The sequence below is a fragment of the Pyrus communis genome, chromosome 14 (genome assembly GCF_041283825.1).
Source record: "Pyrus communis isolate YQ-2024b chromosome 14, ASM4128382v1, whole genome shotgun sequence".
Taxonomy (NCBI): domain Eukaryota; kingdom Viridiplantae; phylum Streptophyta; class Magnoliopsida; order Rosales; family Rosaceae; genus Pyrus; species Pyrus communis.
In genome coordinates this window covers 8,953,399-8,965,655 of record NC_142578.1, presented here as the reverse complement: position 1 = coordinate 8,965,655, position 12,257 = coordinate 8,953,399, and the positions used below count along the sequence as shown (strand labels likewise).

The window sequence follows — 12,257 nt, the reverse complement described above, 5'->3', positions numbered from 1 at the left end:
GCGGGGAGGTTGGTGTTGCCGATGTTGGAGTAAGATTGAGGGAAAGAGTGCTTGTGGTGGCAGGAGGAGAACCAGATGCGAGACGCAGCAGAACCTTCTGTTTTATTTTTTGTTGCATCTCTTCGCCAAATTTCAGCTCTGGCATTTAACCTTCAATGATATTCTAGTTTCAAATAGTGGGAAGTTGGCACTAATAGTGATTTTCTAAGTCAGGAGTATTTTGGTGAAAGAGAGCCAATAGAGAATAAATTTGAAGCGATGCTATTTTTAATTGATAGGTTAGTAAGGCGTCCCACAGTGATTTCGGTGAATGTGATATCTATATATATAGGAATTAGTCATTTTGAGTTTGATTTCTATAAACTACTGCTATCTTAGTACAAGTTTAATATATTAGTACTGGCCACTCAGTATTACGGTTTAGTGGAATTCCCTTTAACTTGTAAATAAGAGATCTTAGAATTTAATCCATATTATTGCTAGTCGATTATGAGGCTAAATTTAACCTCTTCATATATATATATATATATATATATATATATATATATATATATATAAGGAAATGTTATTAATACTTCAAAAATCTCATTCTATACTCCTCATAAATGTATTTTTCTTTCTTAATATAAAATTTTTGGAATGTATAATAAAATTTTTGAAATGCTAAAAACAATTCCCTATATATATTGGTATCATAATTTAATATATTAAACTCATAAATTTAATAAATTAATATCACAGTCAAATACTTCGGCCGGCCTACTATAAAAGGGTTATTTTTACCAATCTATTTTCATCACAGGGCTAAATATAGCAAATTTTCCATTTTCTTTTAATATTTGACCCGGTACTCGCGGTTCGAGTTGATTCTCCAGAGCTCAGCCCATTACGACTCGCGAGTCACCAACTCCCAACCTATCTCTCTTTCTCTCTTTCCACACTTCATCTCTGCAAAACTTCAATCTCTTCGGAATTTTCTAGGGTTTTTCAAACCTGAACCCGGCGAGCCAAACCGGCGCAGTTTTGCCCCCACCCGCAGACGTAGTACACCCTTTTCGTGGACCTCGCACCACCAGATTTCTAGGGTTTTTCATGTTCTGCAGAGCTTTCATGTCTTATGAATGGAGATTATTTCCCTCACTCTCTCGTCTCCTCAAACCTTCTTTGTAGCCCTAATTTTCACTTTTCTCTTCTTTTTCCTTGCCCTCCTCGCCGTCCGATTACTCCCTGACAAACCCAAATCGGGCGGCGCTGCCTCTGCCACCTTGTCGTCTAGTGGAAGCGGGAAGGTCTGCACTTGCTGTGCTCGTCACCGGGAAGAGGTCGTTTTGGGCTCCGATTCGGGGGCCGTGAGCGCGCCGCACTTGAACGGGTGGACGGGTGCGGACGTGACGGAGAAGCCGACGACGACGGCGGCCGTACTGGAGCGGCAGACGGGCGCGTCGATGATGGAGCAGCTGGTTCCGGAGATTACGACGCATGCCCTTAGCTATCTGGACTACCCGAGCCTATGTAGGCTTTCGATGACCAATTCGCTCATGCGGAAGGCCGCCAATGATGATAATGCTTGGAAGGCACTTTACCATAAGGTATGTGATTACTGAATTTGAATTGCATTTGAAGTATTTGGATTTGGGTGTTTGTTGGATTTTGATTTGAAGGCAAGGTGGTTGCCAATTTAAGGGATTAGTGTGTTTGGCTGCCGAGAAAATGTGGGAAAATTGGGACCCTTTATGCATCTCTATCAATCGAAAATCCATTGTGTTTATAGTATTGGAACAATGGAATTGGGTTCCTGCAAGTTACTTATGATACATTTTCTAACTTGGGAATGTGGTTTGATATGTGGGATGAGATTAGGCTGTTGTATGGTCACTTTTGGTACATTATGGGTGCCTGAGAGATTACAGGATTAACCCATTTTATTTTCTTTTGGTGTCTGTTTCGGTTAATGGATATCCTTGGATTTAGTCTCCATATTATGGATGCATGATTCTTTAAATGATGAAATTCCTTCAATTTAAACTTCCTAATGCTCAACCCTTTTGGTTTATGGATAACATGGGATTTAGGCCGAGAGATTGCTCGTTGAGACACCTGTTTAGTTTAATTTAGAAGCAGCAATTTTGTCCGTCTTTGAAACCCTAATCCATGTCGGTTTTTTATTTTTGGCATCCGATACCAAAACCATTTTGTAAGAATATTTTGTTACGAGTTTTCAAATTTTCTTTCAGGACTTCACATTGGAACAGGATAGTGTGACACCAGTTAATGGATGGAAAGCTTACTACGCTGCTACAAGAGTGATTGTGAATGTCAATACCGAATTCTTTAACCATATCCGAGGAAGGTCACTTCCAGAAATGAGTCGTTTATGGTTGAATGCAGATTATGTGAAGTGTGTTCATGCCTCTGGAGAACTCTTTTCAGGGTAAGATGCCTCATTTGTGTGCAACGCTGTACAACAACTGCATTTCTTTTATGACTGTTTTCTTCTGTTAAGTTCGTCCAAGTGATTGGGAAATTATGTTTTTTCTTTCGTGTTAAGTTCGTCCAAGGAAGGAAACTTTGGTTTGTCGTTTTAAATACCATACCGTCTCTTTGGTTTGTCGTTTGCACCTTATTAATATGACACCAGAGCTAAGTCGTTTTTGCTTCCTATTTAGGTATAATGCTGTTATACAGAGTTGGCAACTAGCATTTAATTGGGAGCAAGGGGTTAACTTTCAGATTCGAGATGTGTGTGCCCGGGTTCTGACAGATATGGCTTGGGTTACCATGAAAACCTTTGTTGAAATCGACACTGGGCTATTCAGTGTGACTAACGTCTATGAGTTCCATAACGGGCGATGGTACATGGTGCATCATCATAGCTCTGTGATGGATGGGGAGGGTGAACAGCAGATTGTGCAGGGGTAACAAAGAAAAGAAGATACGGTGATACCGATTATATAACATAATACTAGTTTTAAGAAAATAGTGGTATCGATTGCAGTAGAAAGTCGATTTAACTTTCGCTATATTTTCCCCGGAAAGATGCTTTCAATTTTTCCAACCTCAGTTTTGGTTGTTTTCTGGTCAAGAGGTTATCATTTCCTTTCCCTTTCTCGTCCTGTTATTGTTATTATCATAATTGTTCATAATTTGTTTTTGCGAAATTAATTAGTTGGATATGAAAATGAGTTTGAATGATATTTAAAGCTTGAATGAACAAAGGTGCTCAGTTCTAGTCTCTTGAAAAAAAAGTAAGATTTCAGCAAGTGGCCTTTTACCATAGCGGTGGAGAGGAGTGTTGTTTTTGCACCACGGCGTGGGTTCAAATCCTGTCGGTTTCTAATCTAACATCTTATTTAACGAATCTATTGCATGACAAAAAAGAAAAAAGTAAGATTTTAATATGTTTGAGTGAGACATTGAGATGCATATACATTAGGATTTCTCAAGATTTTCCCGTATCCTAGTATTTTTCTGTTCTTTCTCAATGAAAGATGGTCCATAAGCTGATGTTTTCTTAACAAAAATGGGTTAGTGAAAGGATGAGAGAATTTAGAATTAGAAAAAGTAAGGAAAATGAATCGGATCAACTAGTCACCCTAGCTGATCCGATTGTTAATTGTTAGTATTTGCTTATGGATTTAAAATGAAACTTAAGAGGTGAAATGATTCTTACACATGTTTAAACGCATGGAACTAAAAAAAATTAAGCAATTCTAATGCCTATTCCTTGTAATGGTCTATGAATGTTGAAAACATGACTGGATATGTGTTGAGTGTCAAGACCTGATTAGTAACGAGTTTTATAGCTTAAAACGAGTATGATCAATTAAAGCTCGATCGAAACATTATTTTTTATGTGTGCTTGTGTTGAGTTACCATGATGTATTGGTGTGCGTGATTTTGTTAGGTCTAGGTGAATTTAACCATGATTCTGAAAGTGAGTAAAGAGAAGCCAAAAGGGGTTGTCAGAGTAAATGAGTAAATATAATAAGGTGAAGTAAAGAAGCATCTGAGGTTCCATGGTCTAGCGGTTAGGACATTAGACTCTGAATCTAGTAACCCGAGTTCAAATCTCGGTGGAACCTCCCTTCGTTTTTTTTTTTCCCCACTCTCTAATATCATATATTTTTGGCCCGAAAACAAAAAATGAAAGAGTGGGAAGGAAATTATCCAGCCCTCTCACTCCTCCCATTCTACTGGGAAAACAATGGGACCATCCCTTCTCTCACTCCCATCCCACTCTCTCACTTCCCTCACACCACCACCACGACGAAGACATGGCTGCAATTCCATCCCTCCACAGCAACAACTCTCATCAAAACCTCCTCCCCATATTTAAATCTTCCATCCTTCTGTGTTCACCTTCCTCAGTTGCAGAAGATGATGATTCCCTATAGCTGCCCAACCACGACCCCCCACTCAACAGCTGCCCCTCAGGTACTCCAAATCTTTCACCTCATTTTATCACAAACCCACCAATTTTAACTTTCATTCCTTCCTAAATTATGTATCTTTTTGCTGATTGTATACTTTTTTTAGGAGCCAAATTAAGGGTCAGGTTGAAAGTCATTAAGGTTTTTAGTTTTTAGTACGAAATGGTTATCAAACGGTCCTTACGTTTTTCTATGAAAATGTTGTGAACTTTGGTATGCACGTGTTATGAAACATATCATAGATTTCACAAATAAATGTGTGCAAAAAGAAGTTTCTTTCGATTCTGAACTTGTCATCTGGTTTGCGCTAAAGTGTAGCCTCCACGAAACATGGTATGAAATAAGAAAAACAAAGTTTAGCAGTAAGGAAAGATGAGGACTAGAGAGAGCTTTCTGTGAATTACAAAACGTGTGTAATATTTGGTGAAAGTAGTTGGCTACAAATAACTTACCGGTCTCCTATGTAATCCGCTGATCGTTGCTTATCAATGTGTAATTCTTCTTCCATATAACAACTCCGATGTTTTTACTGTTATTTCGATTGCCTGACATGTTCTGCCGGATTTATTGGCTGTGTCATATTCTTGGTTAGATTCTTGTGCTTATTTTGCATCATTTCGAGTCATATGTGCAGCTAGAATAGGCAAGGTCTGTGGACAATGAAGAGATAACTGCATCTTGGATGACAACCAATGGAACCGATTGGTACCCAAGTCAAGCATAAATTGTCTACCGAGTGAGTAAATTCGCGTATTATACTCGTATCTACTTCTCAGTTTTGGTACTATGAACAACGAGTTGAAATGTTTCCCAGACCCAAATTATCTATTCCCTGAAACAAACACTGGCCAATGCTTATACCTAACACTTTGTGGGAAAAAAGTGCATGATTTCCATACAAAAATGATGTAAACTCGTGACGGGAATCGTGATAGTATAAATTGTTAAATTTTGTACAGGCAGTACGTGATGTGTGAAATCTTGTAATATAACTGTGTGGTGACGAAGATGAGGTAGGTTAATATTTCAACTCCTTCCAATGTAACTATAAGAACCTTTGAAATCTATTCATCCTTGAAAATGGAGAAAGTCTAATTTCATGTTTTTGTAATGGGTGTGTTACTAATGACCCGAACAATCGTCCCTACTCAAGTTTTTCTCTAGCGTAAGAGCATTTTCAAAAAAGAAGTCAAAATGTACGTATAAGTTATAACAGTAAAAAAAGACCAAACTAATATTCTCCAACTGAAGTGCCAAATCTTATGTGGTGATGATATAGATTGGCAGCAATAGAGGTTGCTGTCAAATTTGACAATAGCTTCAAATGTTTTTTTTATTAATTATTAAGTGTACTTTATTAATTTTTAATTAGTTTAATCATTTATTAGAATTAATGTTGAGTTGACCGATGCAATTATCATACTTTTTTCTTCTTTTTAATTAAGAAATGTGAACAGATTACTGATTAAATTTTAATTAGTTTAATAAGTTATTTAATAAAATTATAAAATATTAATTTAATTTGACATATCGGTTGGAGAACAAAACTTTAAAAGATGTTAAAGTACCACGTAAGCTATCAAAATTTAAATTTTATGTTCAAAAGTTGACATTCCCTTTGGAGATGGTCCAAAAAGTCGTAAAATGCTTTTACACATTGGATGAGTAAAATAGTGAAACGTGGATGAATCACTGTGCTCCATTGCGCACAGGATAAAATGGCACCCCCCAAATACACGAGAAATTTTGAATTGTAACGGAAACACAAGTGTTACATCACGTATTTTAATAAAAATAATATAAAATTTTATTTTTTAAATTATTAACTTTTTAACATATATATATATATTCAACCATTGTATAATAACATATGGCCGGTGACACTCAAAAATCTCTCAGTCCACAAGAACACAGAAGTGCACGGTGACAGAGAGCCTCCCCAAGTAAGCAAAAAAGAAGAAAACTCATAGATTTTTCTGCGCCACGATCGAAAATAAAATTAAAAATGGAAGCCGAAACCGAGCAGAAAATCGAGGAAACGGTGCGGAGAATCCTGGAGGAATCGGACATGGACGAGATGACGGAGTTCAAGATTCGGAAGCAGGCGTCCGAAGAGCTGGAGCTCGACCTCTCCAAGCCCCCATACAAGGCGTTCGTCAAGCAGGTCGTCCAGTCCTTCCTCGAGGAGCAGAATCAGAAGGAACAAGACGCGGCGCAGAAGGATCAAAACCCGGAAGCCGATGGTGCCCGGGAACGGGAGTACGATGATAACGGCGATCTCGTGATTTGCAGGGTCAGTTTTTTCTGTTTGTTCCCCGAGAAAATTTGAATGGAGTGGATTTTCTGTTGTTGGGTTTTGATTTTTTTGTGTTTTTGTTTAATGGGGTTTTGTGGGTTTTGGGTTATGGTTGTGATATGCAGCTCTCGGCGAAGAGGAAGGTGACGCTTCAGGAATTCAGAGGGAAGAATTTGGTGTCGATTAGGGAGTTTTACTCTAAAGATGGGAAAGAGCTTCCTACTGCCAAAGGTGATTTACTTAACTTTAATCCGATTTCTAATTCTGTGTATTTATATCAGGAAATGATTTCAATTTGTAGCTGCAAGTTCTGATTATACAGCTTAATTACTTTTCATTTGTATGGACTTGTTGATGGATGATGCAATGCCATCATTTCGCAAGATATTGAGCAATCGGGTTGTGATTAGCTTTTGTTTCATGTTTACATTACCTTCGAATGCATTCTCGGGCTTCTTTTTGTACAATCTGACTCGTGAATATGTTCCTTCGGGTACATTTAAGTTATGGGTTAGCTCGTTGTCTTGGTAGCAAAGAATCGGTGAGGGAATATGAAGAAAAAGGCCGAGTATCAAACTGGTCATAGTAAACTACCAAGCTAATTGCTCTACTTTGCTTGTTTCTTGATTTTCTTTTACTTATGCATTGGATGTATGGATACTGGGTGACCGTCTTTAGTTTATTTACCGTGGTATTTATGTAAACATCTGTCTGCAGGAATAAGCTTGACAGAGGAGCAATGGTCGGTCTTCAAGAAGAATGTACCTGCAATAGAGAAAGCCATTAGTAAGATGGAGTCAAGAATCTAGTGAGAATATATCATCTGAAAATTTCGAATGTCTATCCTTATATTACGATGTTTGTTGTGAAATGAATTGGCTTCGGCTTTGGGGCTTCGTATTGGTCACTTGATGACAGAATATTTTGTTTGGAACTTGAGTACTGCTGTCATGTTTCTAATTAGCCCTTCATGTTACAAAAACAACCTGTTGTGTTCTCTGTTATCTACTGAAAGTTCGTAGTTTATCTCTGAAACCCTAAATAGAATTTCCTAGCTAATATGAAAGGGTGTTGTTGAATTGTTATATGTTATCTCCCCTGTTTAATTCAAGCATTCCAACAAAGAAGAACAACTAGGAGGAGATAAGTAAAGCATGAATGGAGGATGCTTTTTTCTGTCTTTTTCGAGGATTAAGGAGTTCTTTGAAACAAAAAAAAGAACAGACGGCGATACTCATACACATCGAACTGTTCATAAATCCCTTGCCTTCGTCATATGTACAAAATACTAATACACTGGGACAGAGAAATATGATGTTTCATATGACCCAGCCTTTGTACTTTCCAGGACCAGGGAGGCACCTTAAAGCAAGTTGGAGAAGTTAGACTTCCTCCAACCACCACCTCCTCCCCAAAGGCTCTTTGTCTTCTTTGGAGTGCTTGCCCAGCCTCCACCTGCAGCCATCCTCATCGTCTCAATCAACGCCCCTGCATCGCCATTTTCAGAAAATAACTCCTCCAATTGCTTAGTCTCGATCACCAGCTTCACCCTCCAAACCCCGTCTCCACCAGACGGCAGCACCTCAAGAGCCGATGACCCTTTTGCCAAATTCTCCACGAAATCTGATCCTGCACAAATTGACTTCTTCACTGGCTCAGCTTCAGCAGCCTCCATGACTCCAACTTCTGATCCTGCACCACATGACATCTTCACAGGCTCACCTTCTGCAGCCTTCTCCAGGACTTCAACTCCAACACCTGATAACCCGTTCACCAAATTCTCCGTAAAGTCAGGTTCTGCACCAAATGACTTCTCCACAGGCTCAGCTTCTGCAGCCACCGGTTTCTCAGCAACCCGATTTTGGCAAATGGGCTGGTCTGCCTTCAGTGGAAGAAGGTAGTACTGGCCACTAGTAAGGGTTTCTTGGTCAGACATTGGCAAGTAGGCCTTGCCTTGTTGGAAAATGCCATAGCGTGGAAAACCAGTGAGAATTTCAGCAGCTAGTATAGGGCCTCTAAATTCTAGGACACCCCCAGAATCTGTAAGAATCCTAATAGATTTAGGACACTCCCCAGTGGTTCCTTTGAGAGAAGAACAATTCCCCATTTGTGAAATTATTTTTCCCACCTAGGGCCACAATTTCAGTGCCTGTATATATTTAAGGTTTTGGAATCTTTTGGCAAGATATTAGTGGACAAACATTGGATTGGAGGGTTGTCAGAAGAGATACAGATTGTGTTTTTGTTCAAAATATGTAAATGGATGCATGTGAAATTTTGGACCGTTGGGACAATTATTTTAGGGTCAAATTTTGAGTTGATCCAAGGCAAAGGAACAGAATAAGAGGTAGAGTCGTGAGTTAAAATAATAGTGGGAAATACGACAGTTCGTAGAAGACTAGATTCAAAATTTGCGTCGGTAGGGGATTTGTATTTGCCTGTAAACTTTAGGTGATTGATGGTACATACACACAAAAACACACACACACATATAATATATATAGCATCTCTTGAAATTAGGTTGTCAATTTTGCAAATATGTTCAATGTATCAGCATCACGGGTTGAATAGAAGGGTGCATCTATTTAGCATCTCCGAAAGAAGCTCTAAATTTTCATTAAATTAGTTTGAGTAGTGATTCACACACTTTTTCATTTGTTTGAATAATACTTGATTACTCAAAGAATGAGTAGAAAATCTTACTCAAAACTTTTCATTTTTTATTCATAAACCTCCGTGTTTATGATAAGAGTAGTTTATATTATAAATTACTCTCCAAAGATCTTGTCTGCAAAAAATCAATTAAAACTAAAGTCATTTAGTAATCATCCAATTGTATAAGAAACAATGGATGGAAATGGTAAAAACAATACGAATTGTTTATCTATTTGTTACAGTTGGTTGAATTAACAACCTTAGTTTTAATTCATTGTTTGCAGAGATGATATTTACAAAGTAATATGAACAGCTTCGATTATAAGTATAAAGTTCTGTAAATCAAACACGAAAAATTTTGAGTAGAAGTTCCTACTCATCCTTGAGTAGCCAAACATTGCTCCTTTTGTTTATCTGCATACCATGAAAGAACATAAGCATATTCATCTATATGGTGGAGCTGAAGAGGTAAAACAATAAATAGACAAATTTAGGTTAAAGATATATAGCTCATGTTTTCGAGTTTTGGATTTTTTTTTTTCTTTTTAACAAATGATATTATCTACATTAAGGGAGAGTGGATGGGCATAGCGTAAAATGAATTGGTAATAATGTGGTTCAAATTCAGTTTTGAGAGGAACCTTTAAGTTTTAAAATAAAAACGAGTAAAGCATGCAAAGAGAATAGTAATACGTACCAGAGCTGTATTTGGCAGTGAACAACCAAGTTTGCAGAAGTGAAAGTCTGATCCACAACGGTTGCAGCCTCAGCCGTTCCACTCATGTTGTAACTTTTCTTCAACGCATTCTGCAGTGAGAGGCAAACCGCAATCTTGAAGACATCTTTCGAGACATTTTCCGTCCACTACTAGTGTAGGTCTGGTGCTTAAGAGAGAGATTATCATCATAATCACCACAGCACTGAGCTTGTATGGACGACGCCATTCAACTTTATTTTGATAAATTTCGAACTTAAAAGTCAATATTTGACGGTGTACTATAATTTTCAAACAGTTTGTGTGCCAATCCAGGAGCCCAGGGACACCTTTATACAGGTCTCACTGTCTTGACAATATGTAATTTTAATCCCTTTATGTATATAAGGAAGCCACTTAAAGTTTACATATTAACAGACAGATTAGGTAAACAAGTAAAAATTTATTTTGAAATTCGTAGTAACATCTTTGAACGGATATGTTTAAGATAATGCTAAGAATATCACATTTTTGCACCACACCACCGTATGTGACAGTATATGTGAACATGCCACATCAATTTTTGCACCACACAACCTTAGATTTGTATTAATTGGTGCATGATACCGAATAATTTCTCTTAAATCTCAATCTTGTTTTCTTTTTCTTTTTACCTGTGAGAGCACACACATTCTTGTGGGTTTTTGATAAAACAATATTGGTTTAGATTTGGTTTTATGTCATATAGTTCATCCTTGTTTCAATGACATAGTTATGATGAGTTTCTGAAGGACATCCTAATTAAGGACCTCTACTGCGAGTAGATCCTGTTGGGTATATGCAACGAATACCCTAAAATAATATCGAAGAGCCACCTAATTATTCAAGAGAAACTTTTAGATGGGGATGTCATAAAAACCGGTGAACCGAGCTAAGCAACTCACCTTCCAATGGCCGTAATAAAGCGACGAAGGATCGGGATGAGAATGATAACCGAGAAAAAGGACTGAAGAATGCAAAGAAAGTCGAACTACGGAAGCAAATCGAAAAGATAGTGAATTGTACAAGTCACAGACCCATGCCGGGCTTGCGGTGGAAGCACTGACAGGGATTTGTAAGTCGTCATTTATTGATGACATTCTGAAAGCTAAAAAACCTAGCAAATTCACTCAACCAAAGTTCAAACTGTTTGAAGGCATGACTGACCATGTCAAACACATTTACGATTTCCGGCAACAAATGGTTCTCAAAGGGGATGATGAAGCTCTTCCATGCAAGTTTTTCGTCTCAAGCCTTTTGGGATCAGTCCTAATTTAGTTCAGGCAGTTGAAACTAAAATCCGTTGCAATTTCACAGAACTTTACAAGGGCTTTAATTGTTAGAGTATATTAGTGGTCAAGATTATGACATGTGTCACTGGATTATATGAGTTGAGATAGATAGGTTGACATGTATTTATAATGAAAAATATCTCTTGTAATAAACATAACTGAAGGAATAAAGTTGAGTTACAGCTCTCTCTCTCTTTCTGAGCTTTCTCCCTTTCTCTCTCTAGTCTTTCCTGATCTTTCAGATTCCATAGCTATTGTTAACATGGTATCATCGCCGATCAAGGGTAACACCATTGATTGACGATCCTCTGCTTCCGCATTGTTTTGTTGTTCTCGTCGTTCGTCGTTTGTCGTTGATTGGCGTTATTGCTCGTCGTTGGTGTCGGTTGTTGAAGGTTGCTGGTGCGATTGATTGTCGATTGCGTCGCGAACTCTCTCTTCTGGAGTTCTTCGATTCATCGCCGGCGGTTGTATTCTTTCATCTTTGAGCTTCAGGAAGGTGATCTTGTTTCTTCTCATATCTACTGAAGTGGTATTGCGATCTTGATAATCTTGATCCCGTATTGTCTGAAACCCTAGATTGTGGAATTTTGGTTTCTGCGCTTGTAGCGTCATTTGTGGATTGCTTCTGAGTGTGCATTTTGTATATTTGCGTTACTTGCTTTGTGGTGTTTTTTGGTTAAACAATGGTTACAACTGCTCAATTGGCTCTTACTCAATCCCCAATTTCGTCTCTCATTCCCACTGTGGGTAATACTGTCACTGTCAAACTTGATGATTCTAACTATGTGACTTGGAATTTTCAAATGGAGTTATTGCTGGATGGAAATGGCATTTTTGGTTTTCTTGAT

The 12,257-nt window shown here is 38.0% G+C and overlaps 3 protein-coding genes and 1 non-coding gene across 4 annotated transcripts; 3 read left to right on the top strand and 1 right to left on the bottom strand.

Annotated features, from left to right (window-relative positions):
* Positions 1-795: 795 nt before the first annotated feature.
* LOC137713519 (F-box protein SKIP8) lies at positions 796-3,192 on the top strand. Its single transcript, XM_068452825.2, has 3 exons — positions 796-1,589; positions 2,235-2,431; positions 2,667-3,192. Exons 1-3 carry the CDS (start codon positions 1,122-1,124, stop codon positions 2,917-2,919), a joined length of 918 nt encoding a protein of 305 aa, XP_068308926.2. The 5' UTR covers positions 796-1,121; the 3' UTR covers positions 2,920-3,192.
* Positions 3,193-4,010: 818 nt separating this feature from the next.
* On the top strand, positions 4,011-4,082 carry TRNAQ-CUG (transfer RNA glutamine (anticodon CUG)). The gene has a single exon. It is a non-coding gene; the product is annotated as a tRNA-Gln (tRNA).
* A 2,237-nt stretch (positions 4,083-6,319) lies between these two features.
* Positions 6,320-7,665, top strand: LOC137713092 (RNA polymerase II transcriptional coactivator KELP). The gene is made up of 3 exons (XM_068452347.2): positions 6,320-6,723; positions 6,852-6,957; positions 7,444-7,665. Exons 1-3 carry the CDS (start codon positions 6,436-6,438, stop codon positions 7,533-7,535), a joined length of 486 nt encoding a protein of 161 aa, XP_068308448.2. The 5' UTR covers positions 6,320-6,435; the 3' UTR covers positions 7,536-7,665.
* Positions 7,666-7,870: 205 nt separating this feature from the next.
* Positions 7,871-8,967, bottom strand: LOC137712277 (uncharacterized). Its single transcript, XM_068451381.2, has one exon. The coding sequence runs from the start codon at positions 8,831-8,833 to the stop codon at positions 8,090-8,092; it is 744 nt and encodes a 247-aa protein (XP_068307482.2). The 5' UTR covers positions 8,834-8,967; the 3' UTR covers positions 7,871-8,089.
* Positions 8,968-12,257: the final 3,290 nt, after the last annotated feature.